Raw genomic sequence first — 21,628 nt, forward strand, 5'->3', positions numbered from 1 at the left:
GCATCAACTTTACTGATTGATTTAACAAATATTTATTGAGATTCCACTGTGTACTACAAACAGTGGCAAGTAAGGAAGACGTGATCTCGGCTTCCCAGAGTGTTAAGTCTAGTGTCAAAAAGAGACAATTTATTAAACTATTAAAACGTGAGAAGGGCATATGCACATTATGTGTATGTACTAGCACATATTAGTACATATATGTATTAATACTATATATAACATATTTATAAAATTATAAATTTTTAAAAATTATAAAATATAGTTATATTCATAAACTATATCTTTATATTTATAAAGTTATAAAATATAAATTATACATATTATGTTTTAAATATATATAATTAACATACACACATACAGAGAAAGAGAGAGTAATGGGAGATTATGGCTAATTTTCTTTCTTTCATATCCAGGGAAACCTGAATTCTCATAATATTCTCCCACTTATTCAGGAGACCAGAATTAGATATCAATGAGAACACATTTTTAAAAATTTGATACTAAGCGTACTTGGAAAGAAATTCATCAGTGCATTTAGTTATTACTATTATTAGTGGCTCCAAAGAGGAAACTCATAATGTGCAATAATTTGTCTAAGTGATTTTGTCGTTGGGGTAGATCTTTTTCCTTTTTAAAAATTTTTAAATATTTATTTTTGAAAGAGAGAGACAGAGCATGAGCAGGGAGACACAGAATCCAAAGCAGGCTTCAGGCTCTGAGCTGTCAGCACAGAGCTGACATGGGGCTTGGACCTCAAACCGTGAGATCATGATCTGTGCCAAAGTCAGACACTTAACTGACTGAGTCACCCAGGCACCCCCAGGGTAGATCTTTTTCTTATAAAAGTGTCGTATCCATTGAAGAAATCTCAAAAGAAATTTTTTAAATATCACAATTCCAGCATTCTAGTATGATACCTAACTTCATTTTGGAAAGTTTCTGGAGTAGTGTGCACCCCAGTTTATTTTTCCTAATAATATTGACATATATGCACTATTGCATTCTGTATTTTTTCCCATGTTGCTACATGGCCTTCAACACTAAGTTTTTAAATAATTATGTGATATTAAAATTCTCTTAATGTAATAAATTAGTATTAAAATATTATAACCCGTTAAATTCCACTTTAATTTACTTCAACATTTCCTATTATAAATGACACATCAATACTTTTAGATGCTTCCTGAAGAAATGCTTACCAAGAATTTGAGTAGGGACCATGGTCTTATAAAATATGTTTTAGTGTATGCTTATATAAGCCCTCAGTCTATAGCCTCTCAGTTTCACACCTGCCCTTCATCGCCTCCTTCGCAACAATGGAGCTGGAACCCGTACACCTTTTTCCTTGGCTAGCTGTCATGTTGTAATTGTCACAGTTCTGCAGTACACTTTCTGTCCCCTGGAATGGGATTCCAGGCACACGTCTAATAATGTCCACTCCCTATCTTTTTAATCTTTTAAAAGCCCAGACATCTCTTATGTAAATTGTCCACTGATGATAACAAATGTCTGCAAAATTTAGCAATTCAAACCAACAATAAACATTTCTAATTTCGCAGTTTCTATGGGTCATAAATTCAGGAAGGTTCTAGTCATGCTATTGGCCAGGTGACAAATGTAGCCTGTGGTAGCAGTTGACCAGCCCTTGGTTTAGTGCAATATTGTTTAACAAGCAAACAGATTACATAGAAGAAAAACCTGTTATTTCTGTTTCAGAGAGCTGCCAGGAATTTCTCTTATATAAAAAAGACACCATATTATATAAAGAACAAGAGTTTAAACAGCCTTCTAAATATTCTTCATTACAAAAGGCACTTATACTGCACAATAAAAGTAATCAGTATTTGCTTTATTTCAGTTTTAAATATATGAACCATACTCTTGCTCAAAAGAGCAGATTGTATGGTTTATGTAATTAAGTTATGTAAATAGGAAAACAGTTGCAAATAGTTCCTTACTAATTTGTGAAATGTAACAATTTTCTTCTTTTTTTTCTTTTTAATTTCAGATATTCAGTACTTCTTAGACACTGACCTGTCACCATACACTTCGTATTCCTATTACATCGAGACTGCCAGTGTGCATGGCTCAACAGAGAGTGCACCTGTCATTTATAGGACGAAACCAGGGGTCCCAGAAGGACACTTGAACTTAAGTTATATCATTCCTATTGGCTCCGACTCCGTGACACTTACCTGGACTGCACCTTCAAATAATTCTGGTCCTATAGAAAAGTATATTTTGTCCTGTGCTCCTTTAGATGGCATTCAGCCATGTGTTCCTTATGAAGGTCATGAAACCTCAGCTAATATCTGGAATCTGGTTCCATTCACCAAGTACCATTTCTCTGTACAGGCTTGTACTAGTGGGGGCTGTTTACACAGCTCACCCCTCACAGTGATCACAGCCCAGGCACCTCCCCAAAGGCTGAGTCCACCAAAAGTGCGGAAGATCAGTTCTACAGAGCTCCATGTTGAATGGGCTCCCCCAAAGGAACCAAACGGTAGGAAGCCAAGGCTTAGATTTCCCTGTCTGGGGCAAAACATGAATGAGAATCTAGGCATTTGGAACTGTGCAGTAAGAGTCTGGCAATTATGTTTGTTTTTGTAACTATAAGATAGAATAATTGAGATGGTCTAAAGATATTAGACACTCTTTGGACTGGTTCGTAGGACAAGTATATTTCTTTAATCTAATAACAAATTCCATTCATTTAAATTGCCCCTTAAAAGGCTAATATTATCTTTGCTCTTAATGACATCTGTCACAACACAAATGATGTTTCTAATTTGAAACTCACTTATGAAATGCATTATATTTGACTGTGTCAGAGCTAGGGCACCCATAAGCAGTAAATTTTCTCTCTTAAGAGAAGGATATAAAAGAATACCAAAAATATGTATATAAGCTAGCTAACTCCATTAATTTAATTTTTTGTTTTCATACAATCGAACCCTTGGTTGTGTAGGCTAGATACAAATTCATAGATTTTTAATAATTAATATCATGTATGTACTATGGCAAAACCTTTTTTTCTTAGACTTTTAAAGTTACTTGATAAGAATAGGTAGAAATTAAGTTTAGAATTCTAATATTTATGTTAAGTGGCGCTTGTGTAAAACAGATAATAAAATTAAAATCCCTAATTTGAAAGTATACGAATTGGAGAGGTGCAGTAATCAAATTACACCCCTCCCCCCAAAAAAGCAATTCTTAGTAGAAATTATGGCCATTCACTCTGCAATGGATTGAATTTACCCATAATAAGTTATAGCTGTTTCATGTTTATGCATTCCCTTTTGGTTTGTTTTTACATGAATATGTCTTTTAGCGGTACTTCGTACATTCACCTATCCATCAGTTTGTCGTCTTTTATAAATCTCATCATCTGGATTATCAAAGGAGTGAACAGGTAATCTAGTAAGAAGAATAATGCAAAGCCAGACTCTTTAACTGAACTACACCCATCCCACCCCCCAAGGTGTCACTTTGTCTGATGAGTCTTCTTGGTTCCATGCTTCACTTTTCTAGGAGTGATAATAAGATATGAGCTATACATGAAAAGATTGAGATCTGATGGAGAGACCATGTCAGCAGAAAGTCGAGTTTTTCAGAGCAGTGGCTGGCTCAGTCCTCACCCATTTGGAGAATCAGCCAATGAAAATGCATTAAAACCTCCTCAGACAGCTGCCACCATCACTGCATTGGAGCCATATACCACGTATGAGTTTCGAGTCTTAGCTGTGAACATGGCTGGCAGTGTATCATCTGCCTGGACTTCAGAAAGAACGGGAGAATCAGGTGAAGAAAAATGCTTTGAGTTCTACATTTAAGACTCCCAAATAAAAATACTGCCCCAAATGAAAGTCAACAGCACTAAAGAACATTGCTAAAAGCAAGAATTATAAATTTATATAGGCCAAGGAAAAATTTAATATATTGGTTGGCTACATAAATAACTCAAGGTCATAAAGCACTTACAGTGAGTTTTAGGGGGAAAAAAGTAAATGGCTGAGCTATTACTTCAAGAGGGAAAAGGAACTGTCGTTATAGTCTTTGGGGAATGTTTGCCAAAAATAACAACCAGTTTCCATTCCTGAAGTAGGTTGGCCATATGTCCTATCTTGTTCCAAATTCAGCACACTTTATGTTCAGTGAAAGAGATAGCTGTTACCAAAGTCACAAATCCCATTTTGTTTTTATTTCTCTCTCCAAAGCCAATAGTGTAGGTACTAGATAGTACCTAACGATAGAATCTTGGATATCAAACTCTGTAATTTGCAACTGTAAGCATAAGTAGTTGGCAATATGGTAAGGAGAATGAAATGTTCAATTTTCTTAAGATATCTTCACCACAACAAATGAGAGATTTTTAACCCTCCCCCTTACTCTTTACATTAAAAACACTTCAAATATCATGAGCCTTTAACCACAAAATATACTTTTGTTATGTTTTGAATCTTTGGATATTAAAAAAAAAAAAAACCCAAGTCCTGATTGAAATTGGCTCTGTTAAGACTGTGGGAGGATAAGAGTAGCTTTAGGTTGATGTCCAAGGGAATCATTTCATGAATAAAATGTGCATTGTGCTTTAGCATCTCTTAATGACTAGCAGCCATCTTGGACAAATAATAGTGCCATGATAGCACAAGTGATGAGCCATGGCGTTCGGGAAGGGGGAAATCAAGGTCAGAAATGAAAAGTAATGGGTGAAACTGCAATACTGGACCGTCATAATCTTATGGGTCACTGGCTCCTGAACGTGCAATGAGGTCCTTTGATAATACACCTTTGGTTAGCACATTTAAAATCCATATTAAGATCTCAAGGATGGCAGGGGAAGAATGTATGTGTGTATGTACTCTGAACATTTCAATCAAGATTTATTGACAACTTTAAAATTTTCTTTGGGGTTATGTAGAACATTTTAGATTCACCCCTTTCTGAAGAGTAATATTGTCCAAGCTATATTGGTGTGGCACAGTGAAATACGTCTCTACATTAGAACTCCAGTGTGTCACTGCATTGTTCTGGATTTTGTGGACTAAGACTCAGTTTTGATGACTTCTTCTTTCAAATGCTTCATAAGACCTATGACTTTCTACCCCAAATAATCTACTAGTTATCTTCATGAACATAAGCAAATTCCTATGTGATTTTTATTTTATAAATGGAAAATACCTTTGTTGGTAAAAGAAAAATGGAGAATATCTTTGCAGAAAACATGAAAAAGGAGTAGCTTTTATAAATACCAGTATATCCTTTGATTTTTAGAAATCAGGGCATTAATGTAAGGAACAGGGGTATGTCAGAGACTAGAATACATGTATGAATTTACTCCGAAACCTGTAAGTAATGGCATTCATTGTTGGTTGCTGTAATTGTCATTGATAGTGCCGGCGTTCATGACCCCTCCCTCCGTCTTCCCACTTTCATCGTCGTCCCTGAATGTGTCCTGGGAGAAGCCAGCAGACAATGTAACAAGAGGAGAAGTTACGGGGTATAAGATCAACATGATTGCGGAACAATCATCTCACCAATCTGTTCCGGCAGCACAGTCACAGGTATTGTTATTTGAATAAAGTCCTTTCAAAATTGAATCGTATTCATTTTGATATTTTCTGAGTTTGCAGAATTCTGTGACTGAATTCTCTCTTCTAGATTCCTTAAGTGGAGCATTTGTTTCTTGATAGAATATCATGTGTACATGTGTATATTTATATCACTTATTTTTTCTAATATGAGCATGTATTAAAACAAAATAGATATAATGTTTAATAAAATCTGCTTTTTACATTGAACATATATCTTGTAAGAAGCCAACTTTCAGTAGCTATGTAACACCACATTATTTGGGCAGACAATAATGTATTTAACCAACCCACATTCCGTTGACATTTATACCATATACATTTTCTTTTGAAAATATAAGTAACATTGATAAGAATGTCTTATCTGTACATTTTGTATATTTCTGTTTCTGGAGAGAAAAGAATTCTCAAGAATGTATTATCACAGCTTATAGCAAAGGTTATTAACATGTTCAAGTTTTGGGATATACAGTGACATATTGTCTACTAGTAATTCATACTCTAGCTAGCAGTAATGAGAATAATAGTCATAGCTAACTTATAAAGGCTCTATTGGGTACATGGACTAAGTCAATTGATATGCATATAACAATCCTGGAGGGTGAGAGTCTCTTCTTTCCTTCGAGTTTATGATGTGGATAATGTACTCCATTGGTCTATTCTATCAGCATGAAGGTGGCCAATGACAGAGGTGGCTGATGTTAACTGGACAAGTCATTCTGTGTACTTGGCTGTTTAGCGCCTCTTCTGAGGAAGACGCTCTTTGTTAGCATTAACACAATATAAAGAGACTTTCACACATAACTATCTCTCCCATCATCCTATCCAAGTTCTTCTTTTGCATACTTCCTGGTTTCTGATCTTCTGGTCTTTCCTTTTTAATGCTCATGACTAATACATTCAGGTCACTGCCATATAGTTCTGGTGTATTCTACCTTTGGACCCTTCCTTTTCCGCATAACATTGAAGCCAAGGTGCGCTGCCTGAAGTTCTGATCATCAAGAGGACTTCTTACTGCTGATTTTTAAGACCATCCTTGAATGGAGCTATAGAGCAGCCATCACATATTTTTCACTTGCAACCACATACTAAGACAACCCATCTGTGATCCAAATCACATTTCTGCTCTCTTAGCACTTGAGGGATCTCCAAGAAGTGATAGGTCTGAGTTGAGATGGAGCTAAGAGTATACAAATGGTGGATGGCCTGGGGGTCCCAACAACCTGCTTGCCCAGCGTTGGCTCTTCTTATGCCCATTACCAGCTATCCCTTTCCATTTTATGATGAATTTGTTGGGCTTCCTCAGCTTCCTTAAACTTCCTTGGCTTCCTTAAGACATGGGATGTCTGACAGAACTCAACCCATGGGAGGTAACTCTAACTGCATGGGCACTTGATGTTCCATTGTTAGGTTCTCTGCCTTTACCAAGGCCCAATAGCATGCTAGGAGCTGTCTAGCAAATAGTGTTTAATTTCCATTGTGTAATATGCCCTTGCTCCAGATCCTGTGAGTCTACCTTGTAATTCTCTTTCTGAGAGCTTGCCGTAAATGTCTCACAGCATCTTTTCCCACTATAGTCACCTTTAGTACCACAGGCTCTGATAGACTTTATGTCCCAAGTTGCTTGGCTGCTTGCAAAACAACCTTGACCTTGACTAGCGGAAAAATCCATTTCAGCTCTAGGGCACACTCAGAGCTGGGAGCACCGCACATTACTAGTAACTTGATCAGAATAGTAGTCCTAGATGTGGAATATGCTCTCTTCAGAACCTAAGAAGGCCTGCCAGACATTCTGTTTCCTTCTTACTAGTGGTGAGTGCAAGATGCAATAAGTTGACCTTTATTTTGGAAGGGGTATCCTAGCATATCTCAGGCTTCTGGACCCCTAAACAATTTATTGATGTGGCAGACCCCTTGATTATCAAAAACTTGATATCTCATTGTTTGGAGCACATAATATGTACCAAGGCCTCAATATACCTGCCATTTCTTGATTCTCTGATTCTTTCCTTATTAATTTTTTTAATGTTTATTCAGTTTTTGAAAGAGATGGAGACAGAGTGTGAGTGGTGGAGGGGCAGAGAGAGAGACACACACACACACAGAATCTGAAGCAGGCTCCATGGTCTGAGCTGTCATCACAGAGCCTGATGCAGGGCTCAAACCCATGAACTGCAAGATCATGACTTGAGCCAAAGTCTGATGCTTAACCAGCTGAGCCACTGAGATGCCCCTCTCTGATTCCTTTCATAGGATGTTATTAATATGGAGAGCCAATACTACCAAGGAGGGTATCACAGTTTGCTTTGGATTGATGAATTTCAAATCTTCTTTGTCTTTCTTCAGTGCATTAATAGCACCCAGCAGAAGCCATGTAATTCCCCAGTCCTTATAATTATTACTTTCCTCAAAGTAGTCCATATAATTTCCAGTTCCACTAAACCAGTAAACTTTTCTTGCTCTGTAAGCCATCCCAGTTCACCACTAATGAGTTTAAGAGCTTCACTAGAATGTGCTAGGGGCCGCCATCTATAATGAGGTTCTCTTTGCCAGCTTGCTGGTTAGTGAGCCAGCTCCAAAATATAATTTTAGAGTCACCTTCCTGGGGCCACTCCTGCTCTCATCATCTTAGGCAAAGTTCTCTGGAAAACAGATTCTGGGGTAGAAGATTGAGTACAGAAGGTTTCCTGGGAGTGCTCTCTGACAGTACGAAAGAGGGATGTAAGAGATTTGGGGTTGAGCAGAATAGGAAGCTGACTTGCCATGCAATAATTAAAGGATCTAGGCTGATCCCGTGGGTAGTTCTGAAACTGAAAAGACCTTATGAGGTTATCCTAAAGAAGTCAAGGGGCCATATCTTTGTACCCCATTGTAGAGGTTTCGTGGGACCACATTAACAAATTGCCAGAAACTGAGTGATGTAAAACAACAGAAATTTTTTTTATTTTCTAAGTTATTTAATGTTTATTTATTTGAGAGAGAGAGAGACAGTGTGTGAGCAGGGGATGGGCAGAGAGAGAGAGGGACACACAGAATCAGAAGCAGGCTACAGGCTCTGCGCTGTCAGCACAGAGCCCAATGTGGCGCTCCAATCCACGAACTGTGAGATCATGACCTGAGCCAAAGTCAGATCCTTAACCAACTGAACCACCTAGGTGCCCTGAAATTTATTATTTTTTTAAAGGAAGGCCGCAATCTGAAGTCAAATTGTTGCTAGAGCCATTTTCCCTCCAGTGGCTCTAGGTGAGAATCCTTCCTTGCTTCCTCCAGGTTCTGGTAGTTTCTGGCATTCCTTGGTTTGTGGTCTCATAACTCCAATCTCAGCATGTCTTCACACAGTCGTCTTCTCTGTGTCACTACCCCCTTGTGCCTGTGTAGCCCTCTTCTTTCTCCTATAAATATATGACTTGTATTTAAAGCCCACTCTAAATGTACAATGATTTTATTAATTACATCTGCAAAGACCCTATTTGCAAGTAAGATAACTTTCTGAGGTACGAGGTGAACAAGAATTTTTGGGAGACCCTCTTCAACCCATTACGAATAGGTTTCCCAATATTTTTGAGCCTTTTCAGTAGATAGAACATGTATACAACACAAAACTAGAAGACGGAAAAAAGCCAATAAATAATTTATGATTTCTTATTACACATTTTCCTTAGTCTGGAAATAAGTACTCCCTACTTTGCAACTGTCTCAGGTGATAAAAACAGAGCTAGTCTTATACATATCTTTTAACTTAAACAACTTAGTCTACCAATCCAGTATATAATAGGAATTAAGGTAAATTTACAGCTATAACTTCTTTGTTTGGTCCTTAATTTTATACCGTATTTATCACTGGTGTTTTGTTGTTGTTTTTGCTATTCTTTTGCTTTGTAAACTATTCTTTCCTTGTAAAATTGTTTCAAAGCAACTATTGTACTATAGCATTCTATTCCAAGAAGTAAAATTAAGTAAAAAACTTAGTTCATATAAATATAGCCTTGGATATCAGTTTGTTTGTTTATAACACTTGTGCCAATTGCTAGCCATCCACATATCTCTGTGCTTCAGGTCTTACTCACCTGTAAAATAGGAAAACAATTTCTGCTTACCTATGTGGTTTTTGTGGAGCTTAATGAGCTTGACCAATATTAGATACTATTAGCGACTCTTATTAATGGCCTAAGACTATAATACACTTTTAAAAGATCATTTTATCATTCAGTGGAGCAGGAACAGATTTCCTTATGACAAAAATTATGTCAATGCATCCCTTTTGTTTAAAAGTCCTTTCTTTGTGGACTAATTAAAAGAGAGATGTAAATATGTCACTTTTTTCTCTTTCTTATGCTTTCTCTCCCCCACAAATGTCTACCTACTTTATCATGTATTAAAGAAAATGAAATCGAGAGTGGCAAAGTCAATATTTTCACCTCAGTAGTTAAATTTGTATCCACACTGACCTTAATGTAAATAAATAACCAAAATTTCTAGGGAAAGGTAACTCTAAAATAACTATTAAGGAAACTTTGCCTAAGAATGTGGCAAGGAAGGGACACCTGGGTGGATCAGTCAGTTAAGCACCTGACTTTGACTCAGGTCATGATCTTGTGGTTCATGGGTTCGAGACCCATGTCGACCTCTGTGTTCACAGCTCAGACCTTGGAGCCTACTTCGGATTCTGTATCTCCCCCTCTCTTTGCCTCTCCCCAACTCACACTCTGTCTTTCTCTCAAAAAAAATGTTGGCAAGGAAATATATCGAACTGTTGATGTTATCAGTGTAGGATTTCAAGCTTCTACAGATTTGTCTCCACCTCTTTAAAGATTTATCCCAAAGAAAGTTTTCAACTAAGTTGATCCTTTAAGACATGTAAAATGACTATATATATGATAAAGACAAAGTTTATCTGAGTGATTATTTTGTGTGTTCCAAGTTTGAAGTTAAATGTCTTTTTAAAATCATATAATTTATAACAATCATATGTAGAGAAGTAAAAGCCCATCAAAATCACTATCAATCTACATTTTTTTCTTTTTTTTAATGTTTTATTTATTTTTGAGAGAGAGAGAGAGAGATAGCATGAGCAGAGGAGTGGGAGAGGGAGTGAGACACAGAATCCAAAACAGGCTTCAGGCTCTGAGCTAGCTGTCAGCACAGAGCCTGACGTGGGGCTCAAACCCACAAACCGTGAGTTGAAGTCGGACACTTAACCAACTGAGCCACCCAGGTGCCCCGACATTATTTCATTATATTTCATTATGTGTTCTTGCTATGAAGAATAGATTATTCAAAAAATGATAAATTTAATTAAATAGGAAACACTTTATTTTCAAATTAATTTTTTAAAATTTGAATATAGTTGATATGTCATATTAGTGTCATGTATACAACATAGTGATTCAACTTCTCTATATGTTATGCTATGTTCACCACAAATGCAGCTACCATTTGTCACCACACAATATTATTACACATGTTACACATTTTAGATTCCACATATGAATGACATTCATATCATATTTGTCTTTCTCAGTATGACTTACTTTATTTAGCATAATACCTTCTAGATCCATCCATATTAGGTCCAGCCATATTGTTGTAAATGGCATGATCTCATCCCTTTTTATGACTGCATAATATTCCATTGTATTGTTTTTACCACGTCTTCCTTAAAATAGGAAACACTGTACTGTATTTTTACCTGAAAACAATTTCATTTTCTAAAAATATACATTAATCCCACCAGGGTTGTTCTAAATGGGATAAATTTTATAGCAATATTCACTAAGCTTGACTCATTTCAGTTTTTTTCTTAAAAAATTTTAAATCCATGAAGAGAAGTACAGAAGAGAATTTAAAGTACAAAAGATAAAATTTTATAACCTCAATAACAATTTTAGAATTAGAAAAATAAAGGACTCATAATTTGCTTTTTGAATTTTTATAATTTCTAAATGTAATTGTAAGGAAATAATACCACAGTTTTAAATTATTCCTAGATTCTTAGACTCTTTGAAATCACCTTTATTTCTAAAAAATATATAAATGATGTAGTTCGTATTCCATTCACACTACTTTCTAGATCTACTCATTTATGTTATGAAATTTTAAAGCGAATGCCTAGGCAAGTATTTCAAATAAATTTTGGTGTACTTCTAAAGGGAGAATATCTGGAAAATTACTTCAAATGTTACTAACCTTTACAACTGTCTGTATTTATATTTATGGAAGATTATTTAACATGAAATTATAATAATATCCCCTAGAAAAAAGTTTTATACTCATGCTTGGTTTCATACTTTTTGTTTTAATGACTTTTGTTCTTTTATTCTGAATCTAATCTCCAGTGGTTTTATATCTATAAATTCAGTAAACTTATATGGTTGCTTTTGGTCATTCCTAGCTATAATGATGGACCAATACTCAGTGTTAGTTGTTTAATTATTAGTTTATGAACTATGGCCAAGTTCCTCTCGGCCTCCTTTACTCAAGTCTGCTTTTTTCCCTTGAAATATGCTTATTTGCATAAAGAAAGATAATTGAGAATTGACCTCATGTGAATGCTCAGTCATGTGTTTACTTGTTTTTCTTTTTCTTTTGTGGCTTTTAATTTTTAAAGAAAATGATGGGATTGATTTAACATTGTGACATTTTTCTGTACGAGTTCCATCAAATGATGTGTGGGCATTACTGCATGGGGTTAGTTTTGGCCAAGCCCCATGGTTTTATTTGGCCTTTTCATGATAACAATGGCAATGTCACCATGCTTTATCTCTGCCATTGGTGACAATAACCATACCACCACGCTGCTTTATGAGGCAATAACTTGGTTTCCTCAATTATCCACTCAGGAACTGGATTATTACCTCATAAAACAGTGTGATTGTACAATTATCAATTAAATGCTAGCTTGCTGAGACGCTTCAAAAAAAAAAATCCCTTTCCTAATAGTGGTTGGCAATAATTTCTTTGTCTGAATTCGTAGAATATGACTGGGTTCATGGATTCTTGACTGCCAAAGTTATATTTCCCGCACTGTTTATCTATTATCTGACTTTTTTTTTTTTTTTTTTTTTTTTGCCTTGAAGGTGTTGTACACTGCTAAACCCCAAGAACTGTCTTACATTGTAAAAGAACTAAAACCTTATAAGATATACAACTTTACTATTTCTCTCTGCAATTCAATTGGTTGTGTTACCAGCGATTCAGGAGCAGCACGGACATTGGCAGCAGGTAAGCAAGTTTTGATGGACATGAAAAATACGAAAAATATATGGTATATTTATAAACGAACACCTATAAAGCTCAACACCTTCTCTAGTTTGGACTTAATACTTGTCTTTTCTGGTTTCTCTTGCTCCCTGATCACTAACCCTGATTGCTAGCTATATTGACATCTTTAAACAAACAAAAGTAAATAAATAAACTCAGGTTTGTAAGAGGTCCCGGGAGCCCTGAGGTGTAGCTGTGCTCTAATAGGAAACACAGTTAGATGCAGAGTGACTCCATGGCTCAGGACCCACCCTCGGTCCTACTGACGGCTTGACAGTTGTCAGAAGCATTTAGGAAGCTTGTTATGAGGGCTCAGGATACTTCTTCCCTCAGGCTTGATCATTTTTGTGGACTTTGGGTCTACCCAATTCCTTTGGGGTAAGGACAGACATCCAGGCTTAGAGACCTCTTTTCAGAGGTGATTTCTTACATTGATCCAAAATATCTCTGTGGCCTCTTCAACATTCTCCTTCTACTCCTTTAGAGGCTCTCTTCAGTCTAATTCATCTCTCTCGTGACATTACTTCCAAAAACATTTTCAGTTCTCTCTGCTCAAGTCTCTCTCCTACTCTGTACACCACAGCACCCCCCATCTGCACCTCACATGCCGTAGTTTCTACCACTAGTACGGGCACTCTCCTGTAGGCAAGATTCAGTCTGTCTTTTCATGGAAACAAGCAAACTGAAGGAACTGAAGGGAGGTGTGCCTATCTGCAGAGACTACATGGACCCTGGGAATGTCAAGGGAATGCAGGGCAAATGTCTATGAAACAGGTACTGTCTGGTCAATACACCAGCGATAACGTCTGTGCTAACACTATCCTCCTTGGCTGTAGCAACTGGTTTCCATGGCATGCAGGATGACCTAGCTGGGTGCTCTGAGCAGCTGTCATTTTAGTTACTGGTGAGAATACTAAGGCCTCTCCTGTCCACTGGAAATGTAGTTTAAGAAAACTGATGTAAGCCCTCTGGATCCTCTCTGACTCTTTACCCTTGAAAGATAGGACTTGGAGACTTCTCATGTTCTCTGAAAACCATGAGATGTGCAAGTTCATTGACTTTCAAAAATAAGAGCTTATTCATATATTGAAGGGAAGGATGATAAACCAAGCTGTCAGGGTTTAAATTTGGGGCTCCAACCATCTACTAGCTTTGTGACCTTAAGTAAACTATGTTACTCTGTGGCTTTATTTCTTAATTTATAAATAAGAGCAACCTATTTTATAGGGCTCATAAGGATTAAAAAAGTTAAATATTAAAACAGTGGCCAGTGGGGGCGCCTGGGTGGCTTAGTCGGTTAAGCGTCAGACTTTTGCTTAGGTCATGATCTCGCGGTTTGTGGGTTCGAGCCCCGCGTCGGGCTCTGTGCTGACTGCCGGCTCAGAGCCTGGAGCCTGTTTCGGTCTGTGACTCCCTCTCTCTCTGACCCTCCCCTGCTGATGCTGTCTCTCTCTCTCTCTCCTAGAAATGAATAAAACATAAAAAAAAATTTTTAAAAAGTAAAAAAATAAAGCAGTGGCCAGTGCAGAATAAATCCTCAATCAAAATTGTTATTTTTGTCATGACTATTCTTGCTATCAGTCACAACGTAAGTGTAATAAAATTTCTAATGTTATCAAAATCCAAAACCTTATTTTACAACTTTGCTTCCATAACACTATTATAACACAAATGAAACAATGCAGAGTTCTAAAACTAAGGATTACATTACAAAACTAAACTGTTGGAATGCTGAAGTCTAAAAACATTTTTCATTTCTGTAAGGGTTATGTCGTTCAGAATTAGGGTAAGCATTTCAAAATTTTGCTCAAAAAGTATAAATTTCAAATTTGTTGTTTGCCATATACAGTTAACAAAAGGCCATAATCATATCATTACTCTAGTTTATTGTGAATACTCAATTCAGTAAGCATCTATTAAGGGCCTACCTATTTAAGGCACTGTGAGGGATTCAGTTCATTGACAGACAGTTTAATGGTGTCTGCATTAAGGTGCTGACATAAAACAGGTAGGGTTAACACCTGGAGGTCTTGGAAAAGGGACAAAAGAGCACTATGGGAACATAGACTATGGGATAAGTAGCTTTGATTTGGGAGAATGGAAAGTTCTCAGATTAAATGAACTTGAAGATGTACTTTAAAGGATTGATAAGGATTTTGGTAGGTATTTACTGAACAAATACCATCCTAGTCACTATTTTAGAGACTGGCATTGTTCCAAATACTGATGGGATGAAAATTAGGGTATATGAAGATTTGTCTGGCAGTAGAGTGTAGAATAGACTAGAAGAGAATGTGTAAATAAGGTCTGGTAAACTTTTCTAAGAGGCAGACGGGGAGTAAATCAGATGAATAGAAGTGAAGATTGAAAGAAGGGAATGGAGATGGACCAAAGAAGAGAAATCCATAGGTTAAGAAGAAGGAAGAATTCAAGATGACAGTCAATGTTGTAGACCATGGTGATGCCGTTAAGTATAACAACAAAGATGAAAATGTGAACTCATGAATATATGTTTGATTATTGGGTAGAAACAAATCCATGACAAGTCTAAGCCCGCAACAGAAAATGCAAATCTGGAGCTTGACACTGATACAGATTTTGTGATTATTGCATAGAGATAAACACTAAAGCTGTGGGTGATAATAATTAGTGAAAGCAGAATAAATACAAATTAGAAGTCTGCATCTCAGTGAAAGCTCATATTTTGGGAGAAAGAGAAAGAGGGAGTAAAGGGAACAGACACATGGGCAGAGTTAGAGGGAGTGGTATTAGAAAAGTTAAGGGAAGAGAGTTCTAGAAGGTCTAGAATTCTGTAGCATCATATACTGTAGGGAAAGCAAGAGGGATGTAATCTACAAGGAAGGCAGCATGGGAGGCTCTCTAGGAAGTATTTTATTTAGCGTGCTTGAAGCAGAAGCTGGGATGTAAAGGATTGAGTGGGTGCAGAAGATATGATGGTAAATTTTAAATGTTCTAAATGTGCAAATTTAAATGTGGAAATTTTAAATGTTTTTTTTTCTGTTTTTTTTGCCACAGTGTTCCTTCTACCCAATTTCCACTAAAAGAAATACATCAACTTTCATTCCCATGTAAAGTTATTTTAGTGTTCTTCCAGGAAAATGTTTGTTTCTTAATCTCTTAATACATTTTGTCAGGACTCTGAATCCTCATCTGCAGAGTAGACAATAAAGTCACTTACATGACAAAATTATGGCAAACTAATTTTTACTTGCCATTTGATTTATTTGAAAGGACATGATTTTCAGGGGTGTTGACATCAGTAAGAATGAAGTTCGTTGTTTTTGTTGGGATGTAAGGAAATGCTCAACAATTATAGATGCAATATTTTTCTTGCCACTCTTACTTTCAGTAAATGAAAGTTTTTGTTCCTAAAATTTTCTTAAGATTAAACATCTGGCTATAACTCACAGATACTAACTCATAAAGATAAACAAGGAGACAGTCAATCCTTTTGAATGGTCAACAGGTTTGCCGTAGGGAAGAAATAAAAGTTGACTTGCAGCTTTAGGATTCTTCCTGTCCTGTTTCTTCCACAAATGAAACTGAAAGTTGGAGGGAATATATCAACTGCAACAAATTTGAATGGGGGTGAGGGGAATTAACTCTTAAGTGTAAATGTAGTTCATATGAATTTATTATGAGGGAATGAAAGAAGCCAGCGACCATTCAAAAACTTTGAGAAAGGGTACCAAAGTTAGTATTAGTATTCAGCTTTTTGAAATCACTGATTCATAAAAACATGTTTCCTCCTTAAATCTCAGTCACAGGAATCAAAAATAGACTTGTAAAGATTTATCTGACTTTTAGTAGAAAGCCTCAGAATTACTATTGGCTCTTGTTTTGTTTCAAGTATTTTTTCAGTGAGAGATAAGGTTAGAACAGGTGTATTTCATCAGGAATGTTGCCTTGCAACGCATTTAGTTTCTTGCTCACAGCAAACCTGCGAACTGATTTGTGAGAGGGATACTCCTAGGAGCAGCCCTGGGTCTTCTCTCTGTAGCGACGTCTCCAGCCGTGGTCATGTCATGGGTGGTTCTGGAGTCGCTCCTGGGTGTCTGCGGGCGATGAAACGATGGCCCAGGTTAGGTTAGAGTCCTTGTCATTTTTTCCTTAAGATCATCCTTTCAGTTTTGGAAATTTGTGTTTCCATGCTTTGCGAATTCAGTACAATTTAAACCTTTCTTAAGAGCAATTCCTCTTGAGCTCCATTCCTGGACGAGCAATGTGATATTTCCTTTGCCTGTAATAAATTGACCTCTACACTACAAGCTTAGAAGTACCCATCTCCCATTAAGCAAGTAATTAGTGGTGCATTAAGGTTTTTCTCTGAATCCAAAGTGAAATGTATAGGCTGTTTGACGCTCGGTTGAAAACACACATTGTTTTGCATGCAGGTACATGAGTCTTTTCATTGTGAATAGGACCCAGAGTGATTAAACAAGCACTCTTAATATGTTAATTTATAATTTTAATTACAACGATCTTGTATATATAGTCATTAGTGAATACTAATATAAATATTTTTCTATCTTTTTATTCATAATGCATAAACCAATCATCCAGTTACTTCTCTGAGGTTGCCTGTTTTTGTTTCATAATACAATCTTTGTTCTTAGTTATGAATGCATTTTGTTCGTTCCTGCCTTGAATAATCCCTCATTAAGCTAGTCACTTTCTGCTCCATGCTAAAAAGGAAAAATTATCATGCAAATGTGGCATGCCATATTAAAAAGCACATTACCAAACACTTTTGTTGCTGTCCTTCAATTAGTTTCCCTTCTTTGAATTTAATTCCATTTGTTGTTAAACTACTGACTTGATGTATGGACTCATGAATCTGAAGCTGCTGCCAGGAAAGTGGGGGAAAAAAATCAAAGCCTCTTCGAAGCGCTGCAGAGGGGAGCTGAAATGAATTTGCTTCACCTTTGACAAGAACACTTGAACAGCCCTAGAATCCTCTGATGATTCAACTTGGCTAATTATCCAATTATTTATTTCAAGAATAAAGGCACTGTTTTACAATTAGAGAAGTGTAAAGCAATCTGAGAAATTTGGTAATGACAGAAGACTTAAGTAACTTCTAAGATAAACAGTATCTGTGCAAACTTGTCTCACCGAGTGTTTTCAGGCTTCAGTTCTGTCTCAGTTAGCATCAGGGAAATCCTGAGTACACTCAGGGCTTTGTTTGTTTGTATTTCTCTTTCCACAACAGAAATTATTTTACAGTTTTAACCAACATGTCAAATTTCCATGGCTCTTAAGCAGTGTTTAAGTTGTATTTCTCTTGATTAAAAGCTTTTGGTTCAAAGCAATACTTTTTAATTGCCTAATGATATAAGTCAGTTCTTAGGAAAGAACCGCACATTTAGGAGTTCATTTGCAATATAACTGAAAAATTCATTGCATGGCAGTAAAACAATTTACTGTTAATTACAAGGAGAAGAATTTGCTGTAGCATGCTCACAGATTGCCATGAATCATGCAGCACTCCTAGAGATTTATAACAGATGTGTAAGTGGGATGAATTAGCAGGGTTTAATAACAGAGACACAAATCATGCAGACTTCAAGGAGCTTTAATTGATATACTAGAATGTGACGGGCATGAATCACTCAGCCATTCAACAGCACTGTAACATATGGTCAGCTCAATATGCTGCATCTTAAATCGGTTGGTGAGTCGTTGGTTGTCCCATATGGTGGAAGCAATATATTTTTCATGATTAAAAAAAATACATCCATTTTTTAAAGAAATATGATTGCAAAGCATGTTTGTTATTGAACAGTCACCTGAATGCCAAATGGGGTTTTTTAATGATTTTTTTTTAACATGGCAGCTTCCCAAAATAAATAGCGGCTACTACTTGTAATACCAGATCGCTGGAGGCATTATCAGGACCAAATTGGTGCTTGTTGGCACTCTCGATCCAGATCCACAGCAGAGCCTATAGAAGAGCACAGCTGATGGTAGCTCTGACTGTCAGGGAAATCCTTCTGACTTGGGCAAAGCAAACAATATGAAAGGAAGGAATGATGTCACTTTCAGAGAAGTTCAGGAATGCCCAGACCTGCAAATAAAATAAAATGAGTTGAAGGGGAGACCTTTCCTGAGCAAGGTGGGAAAAGGGCTGTGATCCTACAATTACCCATAATGTAACAATCGGGATGTAGCTTTTTATAATAACCTCTTCATTAGATGCTCCGTCCTTCAGGACCATTCTAAAAGAAATGCTGGCTGACCACCGCATAGATGGTCATACCAATTCCGTGTCATTCCTGAGCAGTGGTTTCAGTGTATGAAAACAGGTATCCTGCTACAGACCGGTAACCGGTGGCATGCAAAAGCCTTTTTACTGAGACTGGGATCTGGCAGCTTTCGGCAAAGCTTTTGCGGCATTAGTAAATCTGACAGATTTGAAAAAGGAATATTGCAGCCTTAGAACTGTGGCTGCCAGAATTTAATGTCAACAATTAAAATTTATTTTGATCCTTACCTACTGTTTATTACTGTTTGTATACACAACAGACCTTACTAATACAGAGATGCACTATTAGATGGAATTACCATCTGTTCAGAGTGAAATGCTGGCATCTGTCTTAGATGCTAAAACTAAAATGATATTATTTCTAACAAAACAAAATTAACTGCTTTTTACTCACCAACTTTAATTTTGACTGGGGCGGCTGCACCCAAGCAAAAGGCTTGTTGATGAAACATGTAATGACCTCTGTCATCAGGTCTGCATTTAGATCTGTGACTTTAATAGGGGCTCTCCGGACCTTTTTAGCATGCAGAAATCATACTTTTTAAATCAGTCTTTTAGCATTATAGACTGTTACCTATAGGAAGGCATTGCAAAGACACAATTAGAATATGTAAAACTTGGCTGAATCAGAGAGACTGTGGTATGCAAAATATTTTGATAGATGTACCCTAAATAAGCACAAGGAAAGAAATTAAATAGATGAAAATTCATCTGCACAAACTTGCCATAGGTCCTACAGTGACACCTTTAGGAAAATAAAAACTGTATCTTCCATTAGACTATTTTTAATTTTCTCCTACACTGACATATATAAAAGATTTATATCCAGCACCCCCTCCTTTTTTTTTTTTTTTTTTTTTTTAAAGCCTAACTATCCTATTAACAAAGGTCTGCAGCTTTCTGAAGTTAGAGAATTTGGAGTACCAAGGACAATGGTAGTTTCCATACTGATGCTGGATTGGTGGTGCTAATTTCTGAGAAGCCAAACTTCAATTCTATATATCACAAAATAATAAATTGTGTCACACTAGCATTTAATGCATGTACACAGTGCATTAACTGTAACTGTAGTACATTTATTTGTGCTAGAGGAGACTTGAAAATGATTAAAAAATCAATACTTTGCTGTCAGAGAAGCAAGTGTTACGATGCATTTAAGTAGTTAATTGCATAAGCCCCATAAAAGCTTCAAGTTTGGGTAGAAAGGATGCCATAATTACAGTCCAAGCAGCTACCTTTTATTAATGGTGGACTTTAGGGAATGGCGCGCACTGTCGTGCTGCTGATGTGTGTGCGGTTCAGAAATCTCGGATCCCCTTCTCCGCACATCTAAGATGCTAGTTACATACAAATCATTGATAATCAGCAGAACGGCAGCTGGGTAAGGTAGTGTTTATTCACCAAGCAGGTGATTTCCCTTAAATTCTCAGAAAGCAGTGCTTTCTGACCTTTCCTTATGTCTTAGCCCGTATTAGAGAGATCATAATATTTTGTAAACTCTGCTGGGGTAGAGAAACAGGGTGGCTCAGCGCTGGGGAAAAGGAACAGAGTGGCTCAGAACGGGATAAACTAGCTGGCTTCCTGGGGGACTGAGAAGGTTCGTGTGTCATATGTCCAGCATGTCTCTAGTATACTCGCTGAGAAACCCTGCTAGAAACTGTTCAGTCATAGAATTTTGAAACAGGAAGACACCATCGGTTCGACGGCACTCTTGGACAAGTGAGGCACTGAGGAACTGAGAGACCAAATAATGGCTTAGCCAAATTGGGGACCTTAAGAACCAGTCAAGAAGCGAAGTTTTCTCCTTTCCAGATCAGCTCCACTGTACATGTTCTCTCTGGAAGGAGACTAGGAAGCAAAGCAGGGAATTGTAAAGTAGATTGGTCCTTTTTTCTCCAGAGAACAGAGAGTGAACAAGGCAAGGCTGAGTGATCTCGAGATTCTGAGGGCAGAACCGTCTCCTCTTCTGGACACGGACAGGAGAGGAGGTGCAGTCGAGTGGTCCCCAACTGAGAACTCATGGCTTCCTGATCGCCTGGTGCCCTTAACGTGTGCGCTGGGGCCTGGACGTATTTGGGCGAAATGCATTTCTTGTGACAGTTTTGTATTTGTAAGGAAGAGTCAAACTTATGTTCTCTTGCCAAGGTGCCCGAGGAGGTCTTATGTTAGTCTGCTCTCCACACATGCCTGAAACGTAGAAAGGATGTTCATTGCTGGATTCCTGTCTTTGTAATGGAAAGGTGATGGTGTTTTAAGACCTTGACGCTGCCTTGCAGTGTTTGTAGACAACGGACTCTTGCTTGAAAACAAATAAAGAGATTTGATTTTAAAGACCTGCCATGAACGAGAGCTTCTGCCCATTAGCCCTCCGTTCTTATGGTGTGACACTCAAACTCCACACTACATAAATTTTGCACATGTAAATTTATGCATTATGATATGCTATTAATCAGATTATAAAGTAATAAATGCTGCATAAAGCAGAATG

The 21,628-nt window shown here is 37.1% G+C and overlaps 1 protein-coding gene across 1 annotated transcript in view; it reads left to right on the forward strand.

Annotated features, from left to right (window-relative positions):
* The window catches only part of USH2A (usherin), a 231,186-nt gene that overhangs the window by 202,933 nt on the left and 6,625 nt on the right, over positions 1-21,628 (forward strand). The window contains exons 17-20 of the mRNA XM_039249900.1: positions 2,012-2,506; positions 3,535-3,804; positions 5,398-5,567; positions 12,671-12,815. Coding sequence (XP_039105831.1) covers positions 2,012-2,506; positions 3,535-3,804; positions 5,398-5,567; positions 12,671-12,815 — 1,080 coding nt within the window. The remainder of the gene's footprint in view (positions 1-2,011; positions 2,507-3,534; positions 3,805-5,397; positions 5,568-12,670; positions 12,816-21,628) is intronic.

This window comes from Hyaena hyaena, unplaced genomic scaffold, assembly GCF_003009895.1.
Source record: "Hyaena hyaena isolate Hyena2069 unplaced genomic scaffold, ASM300989v1 scaffold_349, whole genome shotgun sequence".
Classification (NCBI taxonomy): Eukaryota; Metazoa; Chordata; class Mammalia; order Carnivora; family Hyaenidae; genus Hyaena; species Hyaena hyaena.